General features: G+C 61.0%; 2 protein-coding genes across 5 annotated transcripts in view; one reads left to right on the top strand and one right to left on the bottom strand.

The window, feature by feature from the left end:
- Positions 1 to 8,557: 8,557 nt before the first annotated feature.
- On the top strand, positions 8,558 to 14,506 carry SHISA8 (shisa family member 8). Of its 2 annotated transcripts, none has more exons than XM_045464633.1 (4): positions 8,558 to 9,526; positions 12,133 to 12,338; positions 13,230 to 13,376; positions 13,796 to 14,506. In XM_045464633.1, exons 1-4 carry the CDS (start codon positions 9,006 to 9,008, stop codon positions 14,188 to 14,190), a joined length of 1,269 nt encoding a protein of 422 aa, XP_045320589.1. In that variant the 5' UTR covers positions 8,558 to 9,005; the 3' UTR covers positions 14,191 to 14,506. The 2 variants fall into 2 exon arrangements, with proteins under 2 accessions (XP_045320589.1, XP_045320590.1); XM_045464634.1 differs by having other exon boundaries at positions 8,563 to 9,526; positions 12,133 to 12,263.
- A 2,252-nt stretch (positions 14,507 to 16,758) lies between these two features.
- Positions 16,759 to 19,085, bottom strand: part of SREBF2 (sterol regulatory element binding transcription factor 2) — a 59,127-nt gene continuing 56,800 nt past the window's right edge. For all 3 annotated transcript variants that reach the window (XM_045464629.1, XM_045464630.1, XM_045464632.1), the window contains exons 18-19: positions 18,931 to 19,042; positions 16,759 to 18,515 (exon numbers count right to left, since the gene is read on the bottom strand). In XM_045464629.1, coding sequence (XP_045320585.1) covers positions 18,295 to 18,515; positions 18,931 to 19,042 — 333 coding nt within the window. In that variant the 3' untranslated portion in view covers positions 16,759 to 18,294. The remainder of the gene's footprint in view (positions 18,516 to 18,930; positions 19,043 to 19,085) is intronic.

Genomic DNA, 19,085 nt, shown 5'->3' with positions numbered 1-19,085 from the left:
GCCTGGATTGCGCTGATTCTCGGGTATCTGTACCCCAGGGTCAACCCTGCGCTTGGCCCAGTCTTCTAGGAACTAAGATGCCTTTTTCACCCTCGTAGCAGCTTCCAGAGCCCCCAGCTTGCACCGTGAGAGGAGGTATACAGCCCCTCTGGGGCTAGACTGCAAACTCATGATGAAGGAACACTGCCGAAAATCTCCCCAGAGACCCCACCTGGGGTCCCAGCTGCCTTCAAGGCACACTCAGCTGTACCTAGGGAAAGGCCCAGAACCTGCAAGAGGTTCCTTTGTTCAGAAGCCAGAGCGGGGCTGTGGCCTTGAACCAGCAGGACCTGATGTCCCTTGAGCTCCCCTCTGTCTGTGGTCCACCCTCCTCAAGCTAGGCCCCAAGTGCTGGGGTCACTTGGCCATTGTATGCCAGCCCCTGGGATCACCCATTGTCCTAGGGGAATTGCTCCTCTGACAGCAGTGCCCCCTGCTCTGCGGCCCGAGGCTGAGACCATCTCCTCTAGTTGTGGACTATGCTACACTTGGTCAGGTGCTGTCTCTCCTACCGGCCCTCCAACACAGGGTTAGAAACTCCTGACCGGATTGGACAGTCCTTGGGACTTGTCACAGCTTAGCGCCCTCACAAGAAGCATGGACTAGGAGTCAGAAGACGGAGTTTTGGGTACCATTTTGTCTTACTGGAGAGCCTTGGCCATGCTCTGTTGCACGCATCAGATGCTTTCCACCCACCTCTCCCTGACCTTCCCGGCAGACCTTCACCCTTCCTGCCCACCCCCCTTCTCAGCCCAGAAGATGGTCTGGAGCCTCCAGGACCCTGACCCTCACACTGAAGTCTTCCTAGCCACTCCCTCCCTGAATGCATCCCAAGTGCCCCTACCCGCAGGCTGCCAGGTGGCTGGGGTAAGGTCAGGTGGCTGGCGGGAGGCAGGAGGGTGGGAAGCAGGCCCAGACATCCAGTCCCCTTCAACTCGGGATCGGGGAGTCTGAGCTGTTCCTCCTGGCCACTCCTACCTCCCACTCACCTTTTCCACCGCAGTGGGGGACCGGGCCCTGGAGGTAAAACATGTGCGTAAAACCCCTCTGGGGTCCAGACATGCAAACCTCTGGCACCGCTGTGTCCCAGTCAAACCCCAGCTTCCCCTCTGGTCTCGGTTTCCGTTTCTGAAAAATGGGGGGTTGGATGCAAAGTGCTCCTCTGGGCTTATGGCCCTTAGAGGAGAAGAACTGGAAAGAACCTTAAAGAATCCTTGCCCCCACCTCCCTCCACTTTATAGATGAAGAGATCGAGGCCCAGAAGAAGCAAGTCTCCTGGGAGAAGAACCGGGAGCAGAGGCGGGGGGAGAGGTGGGCAAAGAGGGGGCCAGTCTCCCCCAGGCCCCAGTCAGGGACCCCACCGCCCAGGGGCTTCCAGTCCCTGACTCTCCGGGCAGTGCTTTCGAAGGAGTCTTCATGAAGTTACTGCCTTTGACCTTAATGACAGCACCTGGAGGAGGGCATGGGTATCTGTTTGCTTTAAAAAAGGTTTTTGTGTTTTGTTTTTTTCATTAGAAAAAAAAGGGACGCCTGGGTGGCTCAGTCGGTTAAGTGTCTGACTCTTGGTTTCTGCTCAGGTCACAGTCTCACAGTTCATGGGTTCAAGCCCCACATCGGGCTCCATGCTGTCAGCGTGCTTGGGAATTCTCACTCTCCCTCTCTCTCTGGCCCTTCCCCAGTCACTCTCTCTGTCTCTCTCTCAAAATAAATAAATAAACCTAAAAACAAAATCGAGACCTGATTTGTTGACATTTTGGAAAGTTTGACAGTGATCCAGGGTGGAGTCTATGGAGAAATGACCCATAACTGGTGGGTTCTCTATGTGATTGTAATGACATAAATTCCTATCTTGGCTGCCATATTTGGTGAGTTTTCTCTTGTCTTTAAATACTTTGCAAACAAGATTTTCAATATTTGTAAAGTTTTCCGCTTGAGCCTTGGGTTGATTTTGGTTTTTGCTATTGTAGCTGAGGCAGGAGTACCTCCTCGACATAAATCTTTGCCCGAGTTTTTTTATGGCCCCTGTTGGTTGAATTGATCTGCTGAAAATCTGATTTCCTGAAAATCTAAATTCTGTTCATCATGTCCATGAACAGGGATTAGATGTCCCATTTTGCAGATAGGAAAAACGAGGCCCGGGAGATGAAGGGATCTGGCCCAAGCTGCCACTAAGCAGTGGTGAAGCTGGGCCATACCCAGGCTCCTGTCCATGTCCAGAAGGTCATTGGCCCAGGTGCCCCCCTTGGGAGTGCTGACTCCAGGGATTGATTCCAGGCTTTACGTCTTGTTTTCATCACTACTCAAAGATTTCTTTCCCAACTGGTCTCTTTTGGCTGTAAGAGGCACCCAAGATAGACTTTGGAAAAACTGCTTGTTGGGTGGAAACCAGCTGCCCCTCCCCCAAGCCTGTGTTTCTGGCCAGTTTTTCCTGAAGGAGGGTCTGGTTTCCCCGGGGTCCCCAGGGCCCAGGCAGGTGGAGGCGGGGTTGGCTCAAGTCTCAGTTCCTCCTGGGGCTTCCTGCAGGCACTTTTCACTTCCTGCCCAGCAGCCCTGGGCTCTGGGCTCCTGGTGGGGGTGGGGAGGCCCAGCTGGGGAGGCCAGAGAGGAAGGACTTGACCCCTTACCTCCCGCTGTCTCAGCAAGGATGGCCCCACACAGCCCTTGCCTTTAGAAGCTGGTGGCATCTCTCTGAGCCCATCTCGTCTTCTAAATGGAGCCCAAGGGCCAACCAGCTGTCCGAGATTAAAGAGGTCATGTGGCAAGTCGGTCCTCATCCTGGAGTGCCTCCATCCCATCCTTCCCTGGGATGCAGACACTTCCTGCCCAGAGCCCCCAACCCTCAGAAATTCTCCTGAAAAGCTAGTTTCCCAGAGCTGGTCTGAGGCTCTAGTCTCGGCAGTTACCACTCCCACCGCTCATCCATTTACTGTGCCACTGATCACACCAGATCCAAACACACCCGCTCTGTGCCAGGGCCATTCTGGGCAATACCTGGAGGGTGGCCTCAGGCCCCACCAATAGGTCCTAGTGCAGTGGGAGAGATGGAGTGAGACACAGGGACAGGGCTGGCGATCCCTGCCAGACCCAGGGAATGCCCCAAGCAGGGAGGTCATTAATCCAGCATCTAGAGCATGCTTTGGACCGTGGGAGGTATGCCCTGAGTCTTGCCCAATTTTCCTACTGGAATGGAGCAGAGAATGGGCATTCCTGGCCCAAGGGACTGCAGAAAAAGGTACAGAGGAGAGGGCACAGAAGGGGTCAAGAAGCAGGCCACAGGGGCGGGGGGAGCTACAGGGTTGGGCACCATGGCTTCTGAGTGCCAGGTGAGGCTCAGAAGCTTCTTGGCACATAAGGGCACCCATCCTCAGGGAGCCCAGGTGCTTCTCCAGCCACATTCCCTGTCCCGTTCCCTCTGAGAGCCTCCGGGACCCTTCTGGCACTCCTCTGGCACAGGGTGGGAACTCACTCCCATTTGCTCTTTTGTGGGTGGCTCAGGCCACATTCTTCCTCACTCGGGGCTGAAATCTGACCTCTCTCCAAGCTGTGCCCTCTCCCCAGCTGCCTGGTCCTGACCTGGCGCTGAGGGTGAGGGCCGGGTAGGAACGACTGCCCAGGGTCACGCGAAGAAAGGGTCAGGGAGGAGCCAGGAAGACACATGCCCACGTTCCCAGCCCAAGCTCTTTCCCGGGGCTCTGCAGGGGGGAAGCTGCCCTGGGGACGCTACAGGGGCCCCAGAGGGCCTCTGAACATCTCCTCCTTCCCTTGAGCTGCAGAGAGTCTGGGATCTAGGAAGATGACAGCGACTCCAGGGCAGGTGAAAGTCTCTCTCCGCGACTCCTGCGGTCAGCCCAGCAGGTGGCACCTCGACCGCCGGCCGCCTGGCTCGGGGAGCTGGGCTGCGGGACGGAGAGGGTGGGACCAGGACGAGAGGCGCGGCTGAGGGCGGGGTCGGGGAGAGAGGAGGGGCTGAGGGACCCCGAGTCTCAAGGGAGTAGGGAAGGGGCGGGGCCAGGGCAAGTAGCAGGAGGGGGCTCCAGGCCGAGGGGCGGGGAGAAAGGGCGGGACCTGGTGAACGGCGGGACCAAGACCCACAGCGCCCTCTCCAAACCCCGCACCTCCACGCTCACGCGGGGCTCCCGTCCTCACGTGTGTCCCGTGCCAGGAGAGGCCTTGGATGCAGGGCATGGCCCCGACTTTGGGGCGAAATGTCTATGTGGAGGAGCGCAAAACGCCTCCCCCACCTCGGGCTAGGAGCCGACTTTAGAATCGTGTCCAGGACCGGGCAGGCCGGCGGGACAGGGCGGGCCTGTTCCAGGTGGGTGGACGCGCTGTGTGGCCTCCGCTGAGCCCTGTCCTTAGTGGCCAGCTCCAGATTTGCATGTTCACTGGGGCCTTTGGAGGGTCCTGAAGGGGGAGAGTAATGCGGGTAATTCAGGTAATTCCAGCTGTGATGTCCTGAGCGTGACTCCGAGGCAGGGGAGGGGAGGGTCAGGGAGAAGGTGCGGCGGGACCGGAGGCTACACCCCAGCTCCCCGCACCACTTCCATCGTCCCCCCACTCATGCCGCTCCCTGGCGACCTCAGCCTGGGTGCCCCCTCCCTCCCACAGGCAGCTGGAGCCTGAGTCACGAGCTGCCTCTCGGGGAGACAAAGGAGCCAGGAGCCCTCCCCGCCCGACCCCCTCCCGGCACTGGCATAGGCATCTGTGTTAGCAGCAAGTCCTTAGTTCTCTAGAATCTGCTTTTTGGGTAACCCTCCTTCATGGAAGAAATGAAAACAAAACGGGCTTGGGAATGTGGCCTTTGAGGCTCGTGGATGGCACCCAGAGTGGCAATCGTCATCTCAGCATGGCGGCAGTGGGAGCCCCCACCCGACTGCATGGACCCGGTGTTTCTCCATCTGGGGCCCATTTGGCTTCTCCCTGCAGCCCTGCTGAAGAGGTGCTAGCAGCCCATCTTGCAGATGAGAAAACTGAGGCCTAGAAAGGTTGAATGGCCATATTAGAGCAGGAATTCCAACCCACATTAGTCTGGCTCCAAAATGAAGGATAAGCAGGCGCTGTCTGTGTGAGGGGCTGGAAAGGCATTCCAGGAAGAGAGAACAGCGTGTGGAAGGCCCGGGGGATCCTGTAAGAGTCAGGGCACATTGAGTGTGTTATCAGGGTGTAGGAGCACTTCCCTGGGCTCTGGGCTGGGGTCCTCCAGCTGCTCTCTCTTTTTATTCTAAACTGGCCAGACAGTAGGTTTGGGCCTCACAGCGAAGGTTCCAAGCCAGACCCTGGCCCTTCCTGGCCGTGTGCCAGTCACAGCAAGTCCTTTCCCCTCTCTGGGTCTTGGGTTTGTCTCTAGGAGATTCCAATTCCCTGGCCCACCACTGGGCAGACTGGTCACTGACCCACAATCTAAAATGGAGACACCGAGGCCCATCCCAGGCTTTCCCTAATGTCTGTGACCTCTCAAGACCTTGAGCCTTGCACAGCCAGAGCCGGGCACCAGGCAAGGGCTCAGCAGCGTAGGAAGAACATGTGTGCACAGGGGCATCCACACTAATACACGTGTGTACTCACATGCCCATGGTGGAAGGAAGGCCCTCGTAATCATGCTCGCACCAGACATGCACTCTGGCTCACATTCGCAAGCACATTTAGACACCCTCACACTCAAGCTGCCAGAATTCAGAGCTGGGGGCGGGGCGGGTGCCCTTCAGGCACAGAGACACACGGGCTCCTCTGCCCGCCCCATGGGGCTCGCTGCAGATGCCAGGGGTTATTTTAAGCCTGGATCAATGGGCGATTTTTGGTGACACAGGCTTGGTGGGGGGGCAGGCAGAGGAAACAAGAGGCAGGTGCTCTGGTGCTGTGCTGTGGAGAGAGACCCCAGCGTCCAGGGAGGACCGCCTGGGCAAAGGGGTCACTCTTCAGCTGAGCTGCTCCATTTCTAAATCCCCTCGCCCAGCAAATGTCCGGGCACCTGAGAGGCAGTGCCATGCAAATGAATGGCCAGATTCCAGGACTCAACCAGTCAGCTGTGGTCTGTCTCTGCATTTGTCTTCTTCTCCTGTTCCCCCTCCCCGCCCCCAAGGCTGTATGTTCATATGAAGAGGGCATTAAGTGCCTGACATGGGTCCAGTAGATGTAGGCACCTATGGTTGCTGGCTGACCACTGAACCAGACTTGGATAGAGAAGAAGCCATGGGTGTGGGGAGGAGCTGGAGGTTGGACATCAGTCCTGGGGTGGGGGGTGGGGGGGAAATGGAATCCAGCATCCAGCTCCTTCACTGGACAAATGGAGATGGCAATCAACGTGGGGTGGACCTGATGGCAATCAACGTGGGGTGGAAGGTCAGTGGAGCTCCTGACGATGCAGGACAGTGGGGTAAGAGAGGGGCCCAGGGAGGGGACATAACTCAGGGAAGAGCATTAGGAGTTCAGGGCCAAGCGGGGTCATCCTACCTGGGAAGAGGCCACAGTGCCAGGGGGGCAGAGACAAACCTCTTTAAACCTAGTGCCCTGGGGCACCTGGGTGGCGCAGTCGGTTAAGCGTCCGACTTCAGCCAGGTCACCATCTCGCGGTCCGTGAGTTCGAGCCCCGTGTCAGGCTCTGGGCTGATGGCTCAGAGCCTGGAGCCTGTTTCCGATTCTGTGTCTCCCTCTCTCTCTGCCCCTCCCCCGTTCATGCTCTGTCTCTCTCTGTCCCCAAAATAAACGTTGAAAAAAAATTTTTTTTAACCTAGTGCCCAGCAACAGGGCAGGGAAGGGGGAAGAAGCAGTCACCCCAAAGCCCCAGTGACCCAGAGGGCAGCTTAGCAGTGTGGGGCGGGCGCTGATACAAATCTGACAGTTTGTGCATTTCTAGGACTACCACTCCCAGAGGAAGCAGGAAAGTCTGCACCAGAAAATATAGTGACAAGTTCTAAGCTGAATAACAAACGGAAAGTTTGACAGCAGAAAGTAAACTAAAGACCAGTCACTGAAAGACAGTATGTAAAATGGGGCATATTTTAGTGCCCCTGGTGATGGGATTAAGGCAATTTCATTTCATTCCTTTGCTTATCTATTTTGTCTAAAATTGTAACATAGTCTTCTAAGGGGGTAGGGTCTTCCCACCTGGATCAGAAGAGTGTGTGTTGTGGCTGAAGGGGGAGGGAGCAGGCTGTCTTTGGACAGGGCGCAAGGAATGCCCCTGAGCGGGGACGGCATCTCAGCCACTAATACCTGAAATTAGCCTGTCAGCCCCTCATCTCCGCAACACAAGGACTTGATCCTCCTTTAAATGTAAATCCTTCTCCCTCTTCCTCCCTCCACTTCCTCCACTTTTATAAGCTGATCCCAGTCGCTGAGTTAAGACATGAGGCAAAGGGGAGCAGGAGAACCCTAGGAGCCCGAATTCTTCATTTTACAAAAACTAAAGACTGAAGTCACTTCATTCATTCATTCAGCAGATACGGTGCTGTGTGGGAACACCGGGGCGAACTGGACGCCCAGCCCTCGGTCTCCTGACGATCTCGTCTGGACAGTGGGAGGCACCATATTGACCCTTGCTCCTGGAAGAGGCGCATTATGAATCCGCACCCCCCCTCCCCCCCCCCCCCCGCCCCCGTTCCGGAAAAGTTTTGATGTTAAGATGAGAAACTGAGGCAGAGAGAAGCAAGGCGCCACCGCTCGGTCACATTTTCCAGTTAAACCCAACTTGGAAAACGCCAAGGGACGGCTCCGTGATAGGTCCAAGCTCCGGACCTCCTTCCACCCCCTTCCCCCGCGCTGGCCAGAGGACCAGAGCGGCCTTCGGGGGGCGGGGCGGAGGGCCGGCCGATGGCCCCGCCCCCTGACCCGGTCCCGCCCCCTCATCTGGGTCCAAGTCCAGTCCAATCTTCTCTCCCTCACACCTGGGGTAGCGAAGAGCTCCTGGGAGAACGCGGACCAGGCCATGCCCATCGCCATAGAAGCGGGGACACCCCAGGACCCCAACCCAGGGTCCAAGAGGTTCTGGGGCCAGGGGGCGCGCCCCGGGGTTAAGGCGGTGCCCCAGGCGGCACGTAGGCGGCACTTGTCCTTCTGCAGCGGCTCGGCTCGGGATTTTCTTCCCATTTGAGAAGCGGGAACATCGAGGCGCAGAGAGGGCCAAGGGCCTGCCACATGTCACCCTTCAGTCTCGGTCAGAACTGACAGCAAGAATGGGAAGGAGGAAGAGGGGCGGGGGCGGCAACGACCCCCTCCGGGGGGCCTCTCTGTCCCCTAAGTCCCCGCACCTGTGAAACAGAGGCGCGTTCACGCGGGCCTGTGTCCGAAGTAACAGTCCCGAGAGTCATAAACTGAAGGGTCTGGGGCTCCTAGTTCCGAGGAATGTTTCGGGGACGCCTTCGGGGAGGGTCCCCGGCGGGGCGCCCGGGCTGTGCGGGGCCCCGCCGCGCCCCCTCCCTCCCCTCGCGGCGGCCGCGCTCCTCCCCCGGCTCTGCCTCCGCCCGCCCGCCCTCCTTCCCTCGCTCCCTCCCTCCCCCGCCCGCCCGCCCGAGCCCGCGCGGAGCCCGAGCCGCAGCCAGAGCGCGGGCAGCGCGGAGCGGGCGGCGGGAAGGCAGCGGAGTCGGGCGGCCCGCCGCCCCCGCCGGGCCCGGGCCACGCACACCCGCCAGGCGGGGGAGAGGCCGGGGACCGCGCGCGGGCGAGGGAGGACTCGCTGCCCGGCCCGGGGGGCGGCGCGGGGCGAGGACTGCCGGCTCGGGTCCGAAGTGAGTGTCGGCGGAGGACGCGCCCACTGGAGGTGCGGCCCGGCGAGCTCCCGGCCCAGCCCGCCCGGCTCCGGGGTCCGAGGAGGAAGGTGACGGCCGGGGAGGCGCCCCGCGGAGCCAGCGCCCGGGCGGCGGGGCCAGCGCGGTCCCTGAGGGCGCGGAGGAGCTGGCCCGGAGGCCCGGCGGGAGGGAGCCGCGGCGCGCCGCCATGGGCCGGGCGCTGTAGCCGAAGGCGCGGGCCCGATGGAGCGGGCCGGGGCGCGGGGGCTGCGCGGCGGCGGCCGGCCGGGGCTCCGGCTCGCGATCGGGCTGGCGCTGCTGCTGGCGCGGCCGCCGTCGGGCCGCGCGGGCGCCCCCGAGGCTCAGGAGCCCGCGGCGCCCGGCACGGCGGCCCCGGCCGGGGGCGACCGCTGCCGGGGCTACTACGACGTGATGGGCCAGTGGGACCCGCCCTTCAACTGCAGCTCGGGCGCCTACAGCTTCTGCTGCGGCACGTGCGGCTACCGCTTCTGCTGCCACGACGGACCCCGGCGCCTGGACCAGAGCCGCTGCTCCAACTACGACACGCCGGCCTGGGTGCAGACGGGCCGGCCACCCGCGCGTGCCCGCGACGCCGCCGCGCCCCGGGACCCGGGCCGCGAGCGCAGCCACACGGCCGTCTACGCGGTGTGCGGCGTCGCCGCGCTGCTCGTGCTGGCCGGCATCGGGGCGCGCCTGGGCCTGGAGAGGGCGCACAGCCCGCGCGCGCGGCGCACCGTCACCAGGTGAGCGCGCGCCAGCCGGGGCCCGGGGCCCCGCCCGCCCCTCCTGGACGGTCCTTCCCGAAGGGTGGGCGCCCCCTCGCCAGCCTTCATCCTTCCCGCCCGTCTGTAAATTCTGGTCCTCTCAGCGGCACCCTCCTCCTGGTTTTTACTTCCGCTCTCAGTCGCCAGGTCTGTTATTCTTCCCCCATCCACCGCCCCCCCCCCCCCACTTCGTGGAGGGAGACAGCTGATACCGTCTCCCCTTGACCTTCCGGAGGGAACTGGGTGCGGAGCCGCCCTCTCCCGCGGCTTCCTCCTCCTCTGGACTGGTCGCCCCGGACAGAGGGCACAAAAACCGCACCCAAGAAAGGGGGTCTGGGGCCTGAGTCCCACTAGTACCGGGTGGGGGCCATAGCATAGGGCGTCCTAGGTCCCCAGAGTAGGAAAGGGAAGGATGGGGCATTTTCTGTAGCTCTCTTGGGTCTCCCTCCTCTTGCTTCTTTCTCCACTTTTTCGCCTCTCCTTCCACTTCCCTCCCATCCCCACCCCCACAGCTGTGACTCAGGCCTGACCTTCTTTCCCTGGGGAGAGAAGGCCTCTCCAATCTGCGGTACTCAGTAGCCCCCCCCCCCCCCCCCAGGCAAGCGTCAGGGTCTCTCCCTGTGTAGAAAGAGGCCTGAAACATGGGGGACACAGATTTGTTGCCGCTGAGGCCAGGACGGGTGCTGGCTGAGTCTGAGCTTTGTGTGAAGCGGGATCTATAGGACCCGGGTTCCCTTTCTCAGCTAGAATGGGGACTCTGGGATTCTGCGTCCTCACCCTGAAACTCTCACCGACACCCACACACCCACACACTCACACACTCACATCCCCCCAGCCACCCCCATGTCTTGGGGCCTGTGCCCGCCTCACCTACCCAGATCTGGGCTCCTTTTGGATACGCGACAGGCTGGTATTTAGAGGTGACAGTAGAAGCCCCCCAGGCCTGGGTGCTTCCCACCTCACAGACTTGAGGGGCGGGGGATGAGGGCTTCCTAGGCACTCCACAGCACCTCTGTCTCCCAGACCACCTAGCCCACCCCCTACTAGACAGCTGTAGGGCAGAGCTGGGGGGTGCTGGCCTCAGCGACTGTGCTGCCTCGGGCGATGTGGAGGCTCTCATCCTGGCTTCTGGACGCTACGGGGGCAGGCCCTGAGTTTGGAGTCCCTCATGCAGGGCCAGGAGGAGAAGACAGGGCATGTCCTTGATTACAACGGGGCAGCAGGAGCTGAGGGCCATGGTGGTGTAGAGCGGTGGCTTGGGCAGTCTAGCTGATGTGTCCACCTAGAACCCACTTCATCCACAGGGGACAGTGAAGCAGGTCTGGTGATGCTTTAGGAAGAGCTGGCCCACTCCCGATGTGCTGTGTGGCCTAGGCCAGTCCCTTCCTCTGTCTGGGCTTCAGCTTCCATATGCCCTCTTTTTTCTCCTCTGGGGAGACCTGAAGCCCAACTTGAGCTCATGTGTGGGCATGTGCTGAACCCCCGCCCTCTCCCCCAGTCTCACCCTTAATTCTGCCGTGTTGAGGTCGACGGTCAGCACCCCTCCAGCTCAGAGGGCTTAGAAGGGAATTGGAGTCTGTCCCTAGAGAAAGCTTGTGCAGAGGCCCAGCGGCATGAAAATTACTCAGGTGTTTGGGAGAGCTGGCACAGGTGCGGGCTTGCACAGAGATGAGGCCACACGGGTGGGCAGCTGAGGAGTGGGCAGGACTAGGAGGCTTTCAGCCAAACAGTACCTACCCTAGGTGTCGCACCTCTCGTGTGCTTCTTCATGAATCAGCCATCTGAGTCCTCAGCACCTCGGTCTCCCCCACCCCGCCCCGCCGAGGTGGGAAGGTCAGAGTGAGCCGGAAGAAAATCATGGATTCTGGGCACCAAAGGCAGCCGGCCTGAAGGCTGTGTCTGGCTGTCTGCAGGGAAGGCTCAGTCAGACGCTGTCACAGCTGGGTGGGGCTGGGTGTCCTGGTACCAGGCAGGTGGCTGCCCAAGGTCACATAGTCTTTGGTGCTAGGCTTCCACCCTGGGCTCTCCTGGCTCCTCCCTCCCCTTACGTCTGTTCTCCCCTCCGTGCCTGTGTGACAGCTTTGTCCCGGGACTCAGCAGAAGCCCCTGCTGCAGGAAGGGAATTAGGTGAAGCAGATCAGGAAGGCTTCCTGGAAGAGGAGGGATTCTGGTGGGGTTTGAAGAATAAGTAGGACTTTTGCAGAACGAGAGGGAGGAAAAGATCGTTGGCCCCGGGAGCAGTGCAAGCAAAGTCCAGGAGCCTGATGCACTTGAAGAGCTCCACTCGGAGGGTCTTGGAGAATGGACTCTGGGAGCGGGGGAGTCTTTGGAAAACAAGGTAGCCCTGGTGACATGTGACCCCATTAGAGTTTCCTCACCTGCTCTGGAAGTGGCCATGTGTTGGGGCCACAGGTCATGCCTGACAGTGGAAACTAGATGTGTGAGAACAATCACAGGGAAGAAGGGGGGCCAGATGGGTTGAAAGGGTGACAGTGGTGGGAGGGCTGGCCTTGGGTAGGCCAAGGCCTGGCCAGTGGGGAAGCAGGAGGTTGGGGGGACTGCCTCTCATCACTCTTTCCCCACAGGACACTGACAGAACTTCTGAAGCAGCCGGACCCCCAGGAGCCGCTGCCTCCACCCCTGGGCCCACCTCTGGGTAGCTGTGTCCAGGTGCAGATGGGGGATGGCCTCCCCAGGGGCTCCCCCAAGAACACAGGTGTGCAAGCTGGTGGGCCAGCATATGTCGATCCACAGCACAGGCCTGGGAGCAGAGGAAGGGGTGTGTTGAGGGGTAAGAGGCTCTTAGCTCTTTCACAATTGGAACGAGCTGCCTGCCTCTGCAGGCGTGTGAGTCGGGGCTGGGCAAGCCGGTCAGCTCCCCTTGGTGGAGGGAGACCCTCTGAGGTGTCCAGCAGCTTCCGGTCAAGGGGACTCTGTGAGGAAGCTTCCAGATCCAGGGATCTGGAATCCGGCTGTGGTTCTAGGCCTTGGCTCAGTGCCCCGGGGTCAGCTTCGCACCAGCCTGTGGACGTCTGTGGGCCTTTTCCTCCAGGCTGGAGCCTCCCTCTTGGGCTCTTGCTGGTGAGGCGGCAATCCCACTCCCCTCCCCTGTATGGGTTCTAATTTTCAGACGTTAACTCCATCTCCTGAGAAGCAGGTCCTGGGACCCGATGCCTGGCCCAAGCTGAACATGCTGAGGAGTCATCCATCAGGCTAGCACCCACTCAGGGCTGGCTGCTATTTTTTTTTTTTTTTTTTTTTAATTTTTAAATGTTTATTCATTTTTGAGAGAGACAGAGACAGACTGTGAGCAGGTTAGGGGCAGAGAGAGAGGGAGACACAGGATCCGAAGCAGGCTCCAGGCTCCCAGCCGTCAGCACAGAGCCCGATGCGGGGCTGGAACTCACGAGCTGTGAGATCATGACCTGAGCTGAAGTCGGAGGCTCAATCGACTGAGCCACCCAGGCGCCCCAGGGCTGGCTGCTATTAATCGCGTTATTCTGAGCCAGGCCTTTTCCAGGCGTTGGCGATTCTGCCATCAGGTTAGGTCTGGCTCTCAGTCCGGCCCAAGTAACCATCCCCCAAGTTCTCACTGGGGAGGGGGCCGGAAGAGTTGGTTGTGCAGGTGGAGAATGTCCTCCTGTCAGCAGGCCGGGTCTCCTCTTCCCTCTCCCCGCTCCAGACAAGAAACGCCCCAACAACGTGCCCCTGGGGTCAGCGACACCAGGACCCCTGCGTGGCCCCAGGCTGCAGGACGGCGGCAGCATGACGCTGCAGCGGGACTACGCCAAGTACGCCACCCTCAAGGCAGCCGCGCTCAAGGCCGCAGGTGAGTGGCCGGGTCTGTGCGGGAGCGCCGGGCTCTGCGCCCCGGGTATCCAAGCTCCTAGATGACAAGGCTTGGGTCCTGGTTCGAGTTCCACGGTTGCCAGCCTTGCGGGTCAGCGCTCCAGCCAAATATTGTATCGGGCCTACGCAGCCAGTCGGCTCCCGCGCCTCGGCCGTGTTGCGCACCCTCGCCGGGCCACCAGGCTGTACCCCACCGAGCCCGGGGCGTGAAAACCCGCGTCTCCCAAGGCGGGTCCCGGGCCTGTCCCGCCCGCGAGGCCTGACTTTCCCTGTCCCACCCAAGAGAGGGCTAGGCCCCGCCCCTGAGGCGTGGCTTCTCCCTGCCCCGCCCCGGGGCCGCTGGGACCCCGCCCCCCGGGCCTGACGTCGCCCCCTGGCTCGTCCCCACTATCCCCGCAGAAGCCACCCCGCCGGACTTCTACCAGCGGTTCCCCGCGACCGAACCTGCCCCGCTGACCGTCTCGGCGCGGCCCCAGCGGCCCCGCGAGGACTTGCCGGCGCTGCTCGACGCCTGCCCCTGGGCCCCGCCGGGCTACGCGCCCCCCGCCGGCCTTGCTCCTTCGGGCCACTACAAGGCCTGGATCGCCGGCCGCCTGGCCCGGCCCGCCCCCCGCGGCCACCTGGCGGCTCAGGCCTCCCCCGCACCCCGGCGGCCCGGCCACGCGCCCCGGCGCCAGTTCAGCGTGGAGAAGCCGCCCGAGGCCTTCGGCCCGCAGCCCCCTGGACTTTACGGCAGTGCAGGCCGCGGGCCCCGGCACCTGAGCACCAACAGCAAAGCTGAGGTCACCGTGTGAAGACAGCCGCTGGTTCTCCCGAATCATCGCAATCTCCGGGGCGCCCTCATCTGCCTGGAGGCCGCCGTGGGCCGGTTCCCGGGGCCCATACCGTGGGGGAGGAGAGGCGCCGGCCGTGGAAGGCCAGCCTGCCCTTATGCCTGCCCAAACTGGACTGGGGCCTTGGAGCCTGCAGGGCTAAGAAGGGGCCCGCTGGGTGAGGCCAGTGGTTCTGTCCTTGGGGCCTTAGGGCCAGGGTTCCTCGTGTAAATATAAAGCCTTTTCTGTGGCTCCCATCCCTGAGAATAAAGGAGCCCCAGCTTGGCTCTGAGAGGCACGGATGGTGGAAGCATTGGTCATTGACTGGACAGACGGCAGTACGGGCAGAGGGCACAGCGTGTGCAAGAGCAAAGGACTGCTCCTGAGAGCTGGCGGGCAAGTGTCCTGGGAGCCAGGGAGAGGTGGCTGGAGAGGGTAGTCAGGGCTGAATGCCAAGCTTAATGTCCATACCAGTGGGAGCCACGGGGGAGGGAGCGCTTGGGCCCCAGCCACCTGGAGGCTCCCGAGCACAGGGGAGACGGCTGTGGGGAGCCTGAGGCCCCCTGGAGGGTCCATGCCCCTTACTGGAGGTGAGCCCCTTCCGGCCACTCTACATCTTGAGTTGGTTAAACCTAGCTGATTCTCACTGACACGGTCTGGCCCTGAGCCGGCGCCTGGCTTGCAGGCCACTTGGCCAGCTTGGTCCAGGGCCACCCCCCTAATGGGTGTGGGCAGTGGGCCAAGTGGACAGCTGGTGCTCAGGATGGGGGAGCCTCCTCCCAGTAGCTGCTGTAGGGGGGAAAGGGGATGGGGATGCTGGACGCAGAGCCTTGGCAGTGACCCCACCGGGGTGCTCACACAGGCTTGCATTGCCAGCTCCCCCTTCCTGCCAGGTGGGCTCTGGGTAGCTGGCTGTGGCTCAGGGCATTGCCAGCAGCCTGGGTGCATCGAGTTCCTTTGTGCCAGGGATGGTTGGGAGGTTGAGGTCTGGGTTATGTCCCTCACAGTGTGACCTCAGCAAAAGCCACCCAGTTGGGCCTCTGTTTCCCTCCTGTGTGCCCTGGGCATGGTGTGTGTGTGTGTGTGTGTATATATATATATATATATATATATATATATATGCTGTTTTAATAACAATGGCCACCATCTATTGCTGTTTCTTTTATTTAATCCTTGCAAAAGCCCTATGGGTGTGTGGCTTTACAGGTGAGGAAATTGAGGTTTTGAGACCCAAGTAACTTGCCAAGGTCACCCAGCTGATTAGGACTCCTGTCCTCTGCCGCTGTGAACCTGATGAGCGGCAGGCAGGGCACTGTGGGGAAGAGGAAAGGTATGAACGTGTGTGCTGGCAGGGAGGGGCTCTGCTCCTGAGGTTCATGGTCTCAGATCGTCCTCCTGCCGCGCGGGGCCGCCCTGAGACCCCCCAACCCCCAGCTCTTCACCTGTAACAGGGCCCGCCTCACTAGCTCTTCTGGCTTTTGAGGAAACCAAGGCTCAGAAGCCCCAGGACAGAACAGAGTCAAGAGTCTACGGTCCTGCCTGCAGTGAGGGCCCAGTGGCTTTAGGGGAGAGAGCCCTCACACCCTCAACTGGGGGTACGGTGCCCCGGCGCCTATCTGGCAGCTGCGTAGAGGGAGGTGGAAGGGGGGTGGGTGCTGAGTCATGGAGCCTGCCAAGACTCGAAAGATCAGGTTCCTGGGTCATCGGCCACTCACAGCCACCCACCCTGGTGACACAGGCCTTGACGGGGCTTTGTTGGGAGGTGGGTGCAACCCCTTGCTCATTCGCAGTCCCCAGGACCCTAGATCTCCATCCCAGGACTGCCCTTCGGAGAAGACTTATTTCTCAGCCAGGCCAGGTCACTGACCTTGCTCTCCATGCTCCATGCTCATCCCCAGGTCACTCCGGACTCCTCCGCTTCCAGCCCACTGCTGCTCCTCGTGGTCTTGCCTCTCGCCAGCCTCATAAGGCACTTAACTGTACATGGAACTTTGTGTGGGTCATGTCACTGAAACTGGCCAACACGTCTATGGGCACTTAAAGGCAGGGACTGTCATCCCTGTGGGGCACACGTGGAAGAGGAGGCAGATAGAGGTGATGTCCTGCCCCAGGCGACCAGCGGGGTACAGGAGCTGGACCTGGATGTGACTTGTGGGCAGTGAGCCCTCAGGGGGGGATGGGGATACAGCCAGTAGCGGACAGATTTCTCTCTGAGGGGTGAACACGCATGGGCTTGGCACCCCAAATCTGAAACAGCCGCTGCTGTGAGTGGCCAGCTGTGTCCTGGATACAGTGGCCTCTGACTCAAGCAGCACCTCTGGCTGCCCTTTTATCCCAGACTCTGTTCCAGCCCAGGAGTGCGCGCCAGCAGCCGGCATTGTAAGGAAGCGGGTGGATGGTCGAGGAAGGTCCTTCCAAACGAAACCTTCCAGGAGCCTCTCAGCAGAGAAGGAGGGGCTGTCCTCAGTCCCCGACCCACCAGAGGCCAAGCCTTGCAGCCACCTGGCTGAATCACCACGGCGGTCACACTACAGACCCTCACACGCCTCATGCTGGGTGGCACCAATCTGTTTATTGAATAACCTACATCCAGGACACATGAACGATTCCATATCAAGGAAGCCATAGGTGTATCCCCCTTTCAGCGAAAAACTACCCCCTCCCACCCCTAAACAATAATGAGAAAAGGCACGGTATATACACATGACACAAGGGCTGGCTCGCCTGGTGGGCAGGGGCCACGACTTACAGTGTGTGGGGGGAGGGGCAGCAGGGAAAGAACGTGGGTAAGGTCCAAGCTGAGCCACTCTAGCCTGTCCTCGGCATCGGGGGGAGCCCCCGCCCATTCTCTACCCCAACTGGCCTGAGGGGTGAGGAACACAGGCAGGAAGGGAGGGAAGGCAGCCCCTCTCAGCCTCCCGGAAGGTTCTGAGGTCTCAGGCAGTCCTCAGGTCCTGGGAGAAATGGCCTCAGGGGCTGGGCACCAAGCCCGGGGATCCAGAAGAGTGGGACCACTTTTCCTCCAAGGACCCTCATCGAGGCAGGGGCCTTTATTCCTAGTGTTTACCCCGAAAAGGGGATTGTCACTGGGGAGAGACTGGGGGTTGGTCCCTGCCACCCTGGCTTATTTTCAGGTCAAGAATTCGGAATAAAAATAGACTGTGGAGGTAGGAGTTGGGGTGGGAGGGAATTGAGAACCCACACTGAAGGCCCCTGGTCCCCAGTCCCAATGGGTGGCTTCATCTCTCCCAGCCCCCCTGGACCTACCCTGAGCTTGCGCTGGCATCCCAGGGGGCGGGGGAGTGGGAAGGAACAGGACAATTAAATAAGATACCATTTATTTTTTAAAAAATTAAAAAATAATGCCGACATTATTTCATCCAACCCCAGGCCTGCCCCCTGCCTCCCACTTGCCTCCCCAGAGCTGGGCTTCCCTCCTACCCTGGCTGTCCTGTGTAATGAAGAGAAAACAATGAACTGGCTTTGTCAGGCACAGGGGAGGGGACACAGACCCAAGGAGAGAAATAAAGATGCCACAGCAACTCAGCCCTGCATCACGGCAAACCCAAGCACACGGATATAAAAACATCTGTATAAAAGGGGGGAAAGGGGCACGCTGGGCACAGTGCCAAGGGTGAGGCGCTTTGGTGCCCAGAGACCTATGTCCCCCACAGGGAAAGCCTGATAAAAAACAAGGAAGCAGGAAAGGGGGTGGTGGTGTCTGGAGGAGAGAAAAGCTGGGGAGGGCTGAGGGCTGGAGGCAGGGACCAGGCAGCTTGGGAGCCCCCTGCCACTTTTAAGTCAGGAAACTCCCCCCCAATTCCTGCCCTGCTCTTTCCTCTCTCAGACCCATGGGGCCCTGGACCACGTGCATCTGTCTACAGCAGCTTTTGGGGCTCTGCCCAGGGGCCTACTGGGCTGAGGTGGTCCACAAGCCTCAGCAGGCAACAGCTCAGAAGACAAGGCTCATCCCACAACTCCCAGAGGGAGCAGAGAGATCGAGAGACAGGGAGGAGGGAGAGAGACTGAGAGACAGAGGGAGGAGGGGGGCGGGAGGCAGGGGCTGAGGTGGGCAGAACCCAGGGGTCAGGAGGCGGCGATGGCAGTGCCGCCCCCCAACTTGACAATCATCTGCTGGCAGTCGTTGCATGAGCGCCGGTCGCCCGCCTTCTCCAGGGTGCGGGCTGCCTCGGCCAGCAGCACGGCCCGCTGGCCCGGGGAGGAGAGGAAGGACAGGGGAAGGTGGCGGCAGGCCAGCAGGATGGCGGTGGCCCGCTCTCGCTGGCCGGGCCAGGCGTCCACCTCTCCTGCAGGAATGATGAGGAGACGCGTGGAGGAGCCGCTCACCGAGCTGTTCCAAGGGCTCACCCTGGACTCGTTTATTTAAGCTCAGAGCCAGCCAGTGAGGCAGTGCTGGGGCCGGGACAGCATCCCCAGCCCTCCCAGAATCCCCAGCCCTCCCATCCTCACTCCTGAGGCTGGATCCACAACCCAACCAAACCCCAGCCCCACAGAGTGGTCATGGATCCTCCCCCGCAACTCAGAGAACCAGCCTCGGGCCACTGCTATTCTCGCGCCACCTCTGAGAACAGCGCAGGTGAGGACAGCCACTGGGGCTCTGCCAGGGTAAGTGGCGGGCTGGGGCCCTCCTCCCCTCCCCTCCACTCCCCTGCTCAGGCAGGGTCCACACCAGGCCCGGAGCTGGGGCGCAGAGAGACTCACCGTGCTTGGTATTCTGGGCGGTCCGGCGGCGTAGACTGTGCTCCAGCAGCTGGTGCGTGCGGGTGGGGCTGGCTCCCGCCATCAGGCGCACAGTGGCTTCGTGCAGGAACACCTGGGGGTGGTGCAGGGGGGACGCACCTGTCTGTACCCCAGTG

Source organism: Leopardus geoffroyi, chromosome B4, assembly GCF_018350155.1.
Source record: "Leopardus geoffroyi isolate Oge1 chromosome B4, O.geoffroyi_Oge1_pat1.0, whole genome shotgun sequence".
Classification (NCBI taxonomy): Eukaryota; Metazoa; Chordata; class Mammalia; order Carnivora; family Felidae; genus Leopardus; species Leopardus geoffroyi.
Note: the sequence above shows the minus strand (reverse complement) of the source record. Positions and strands in the feature narration are given on the sequence as shown.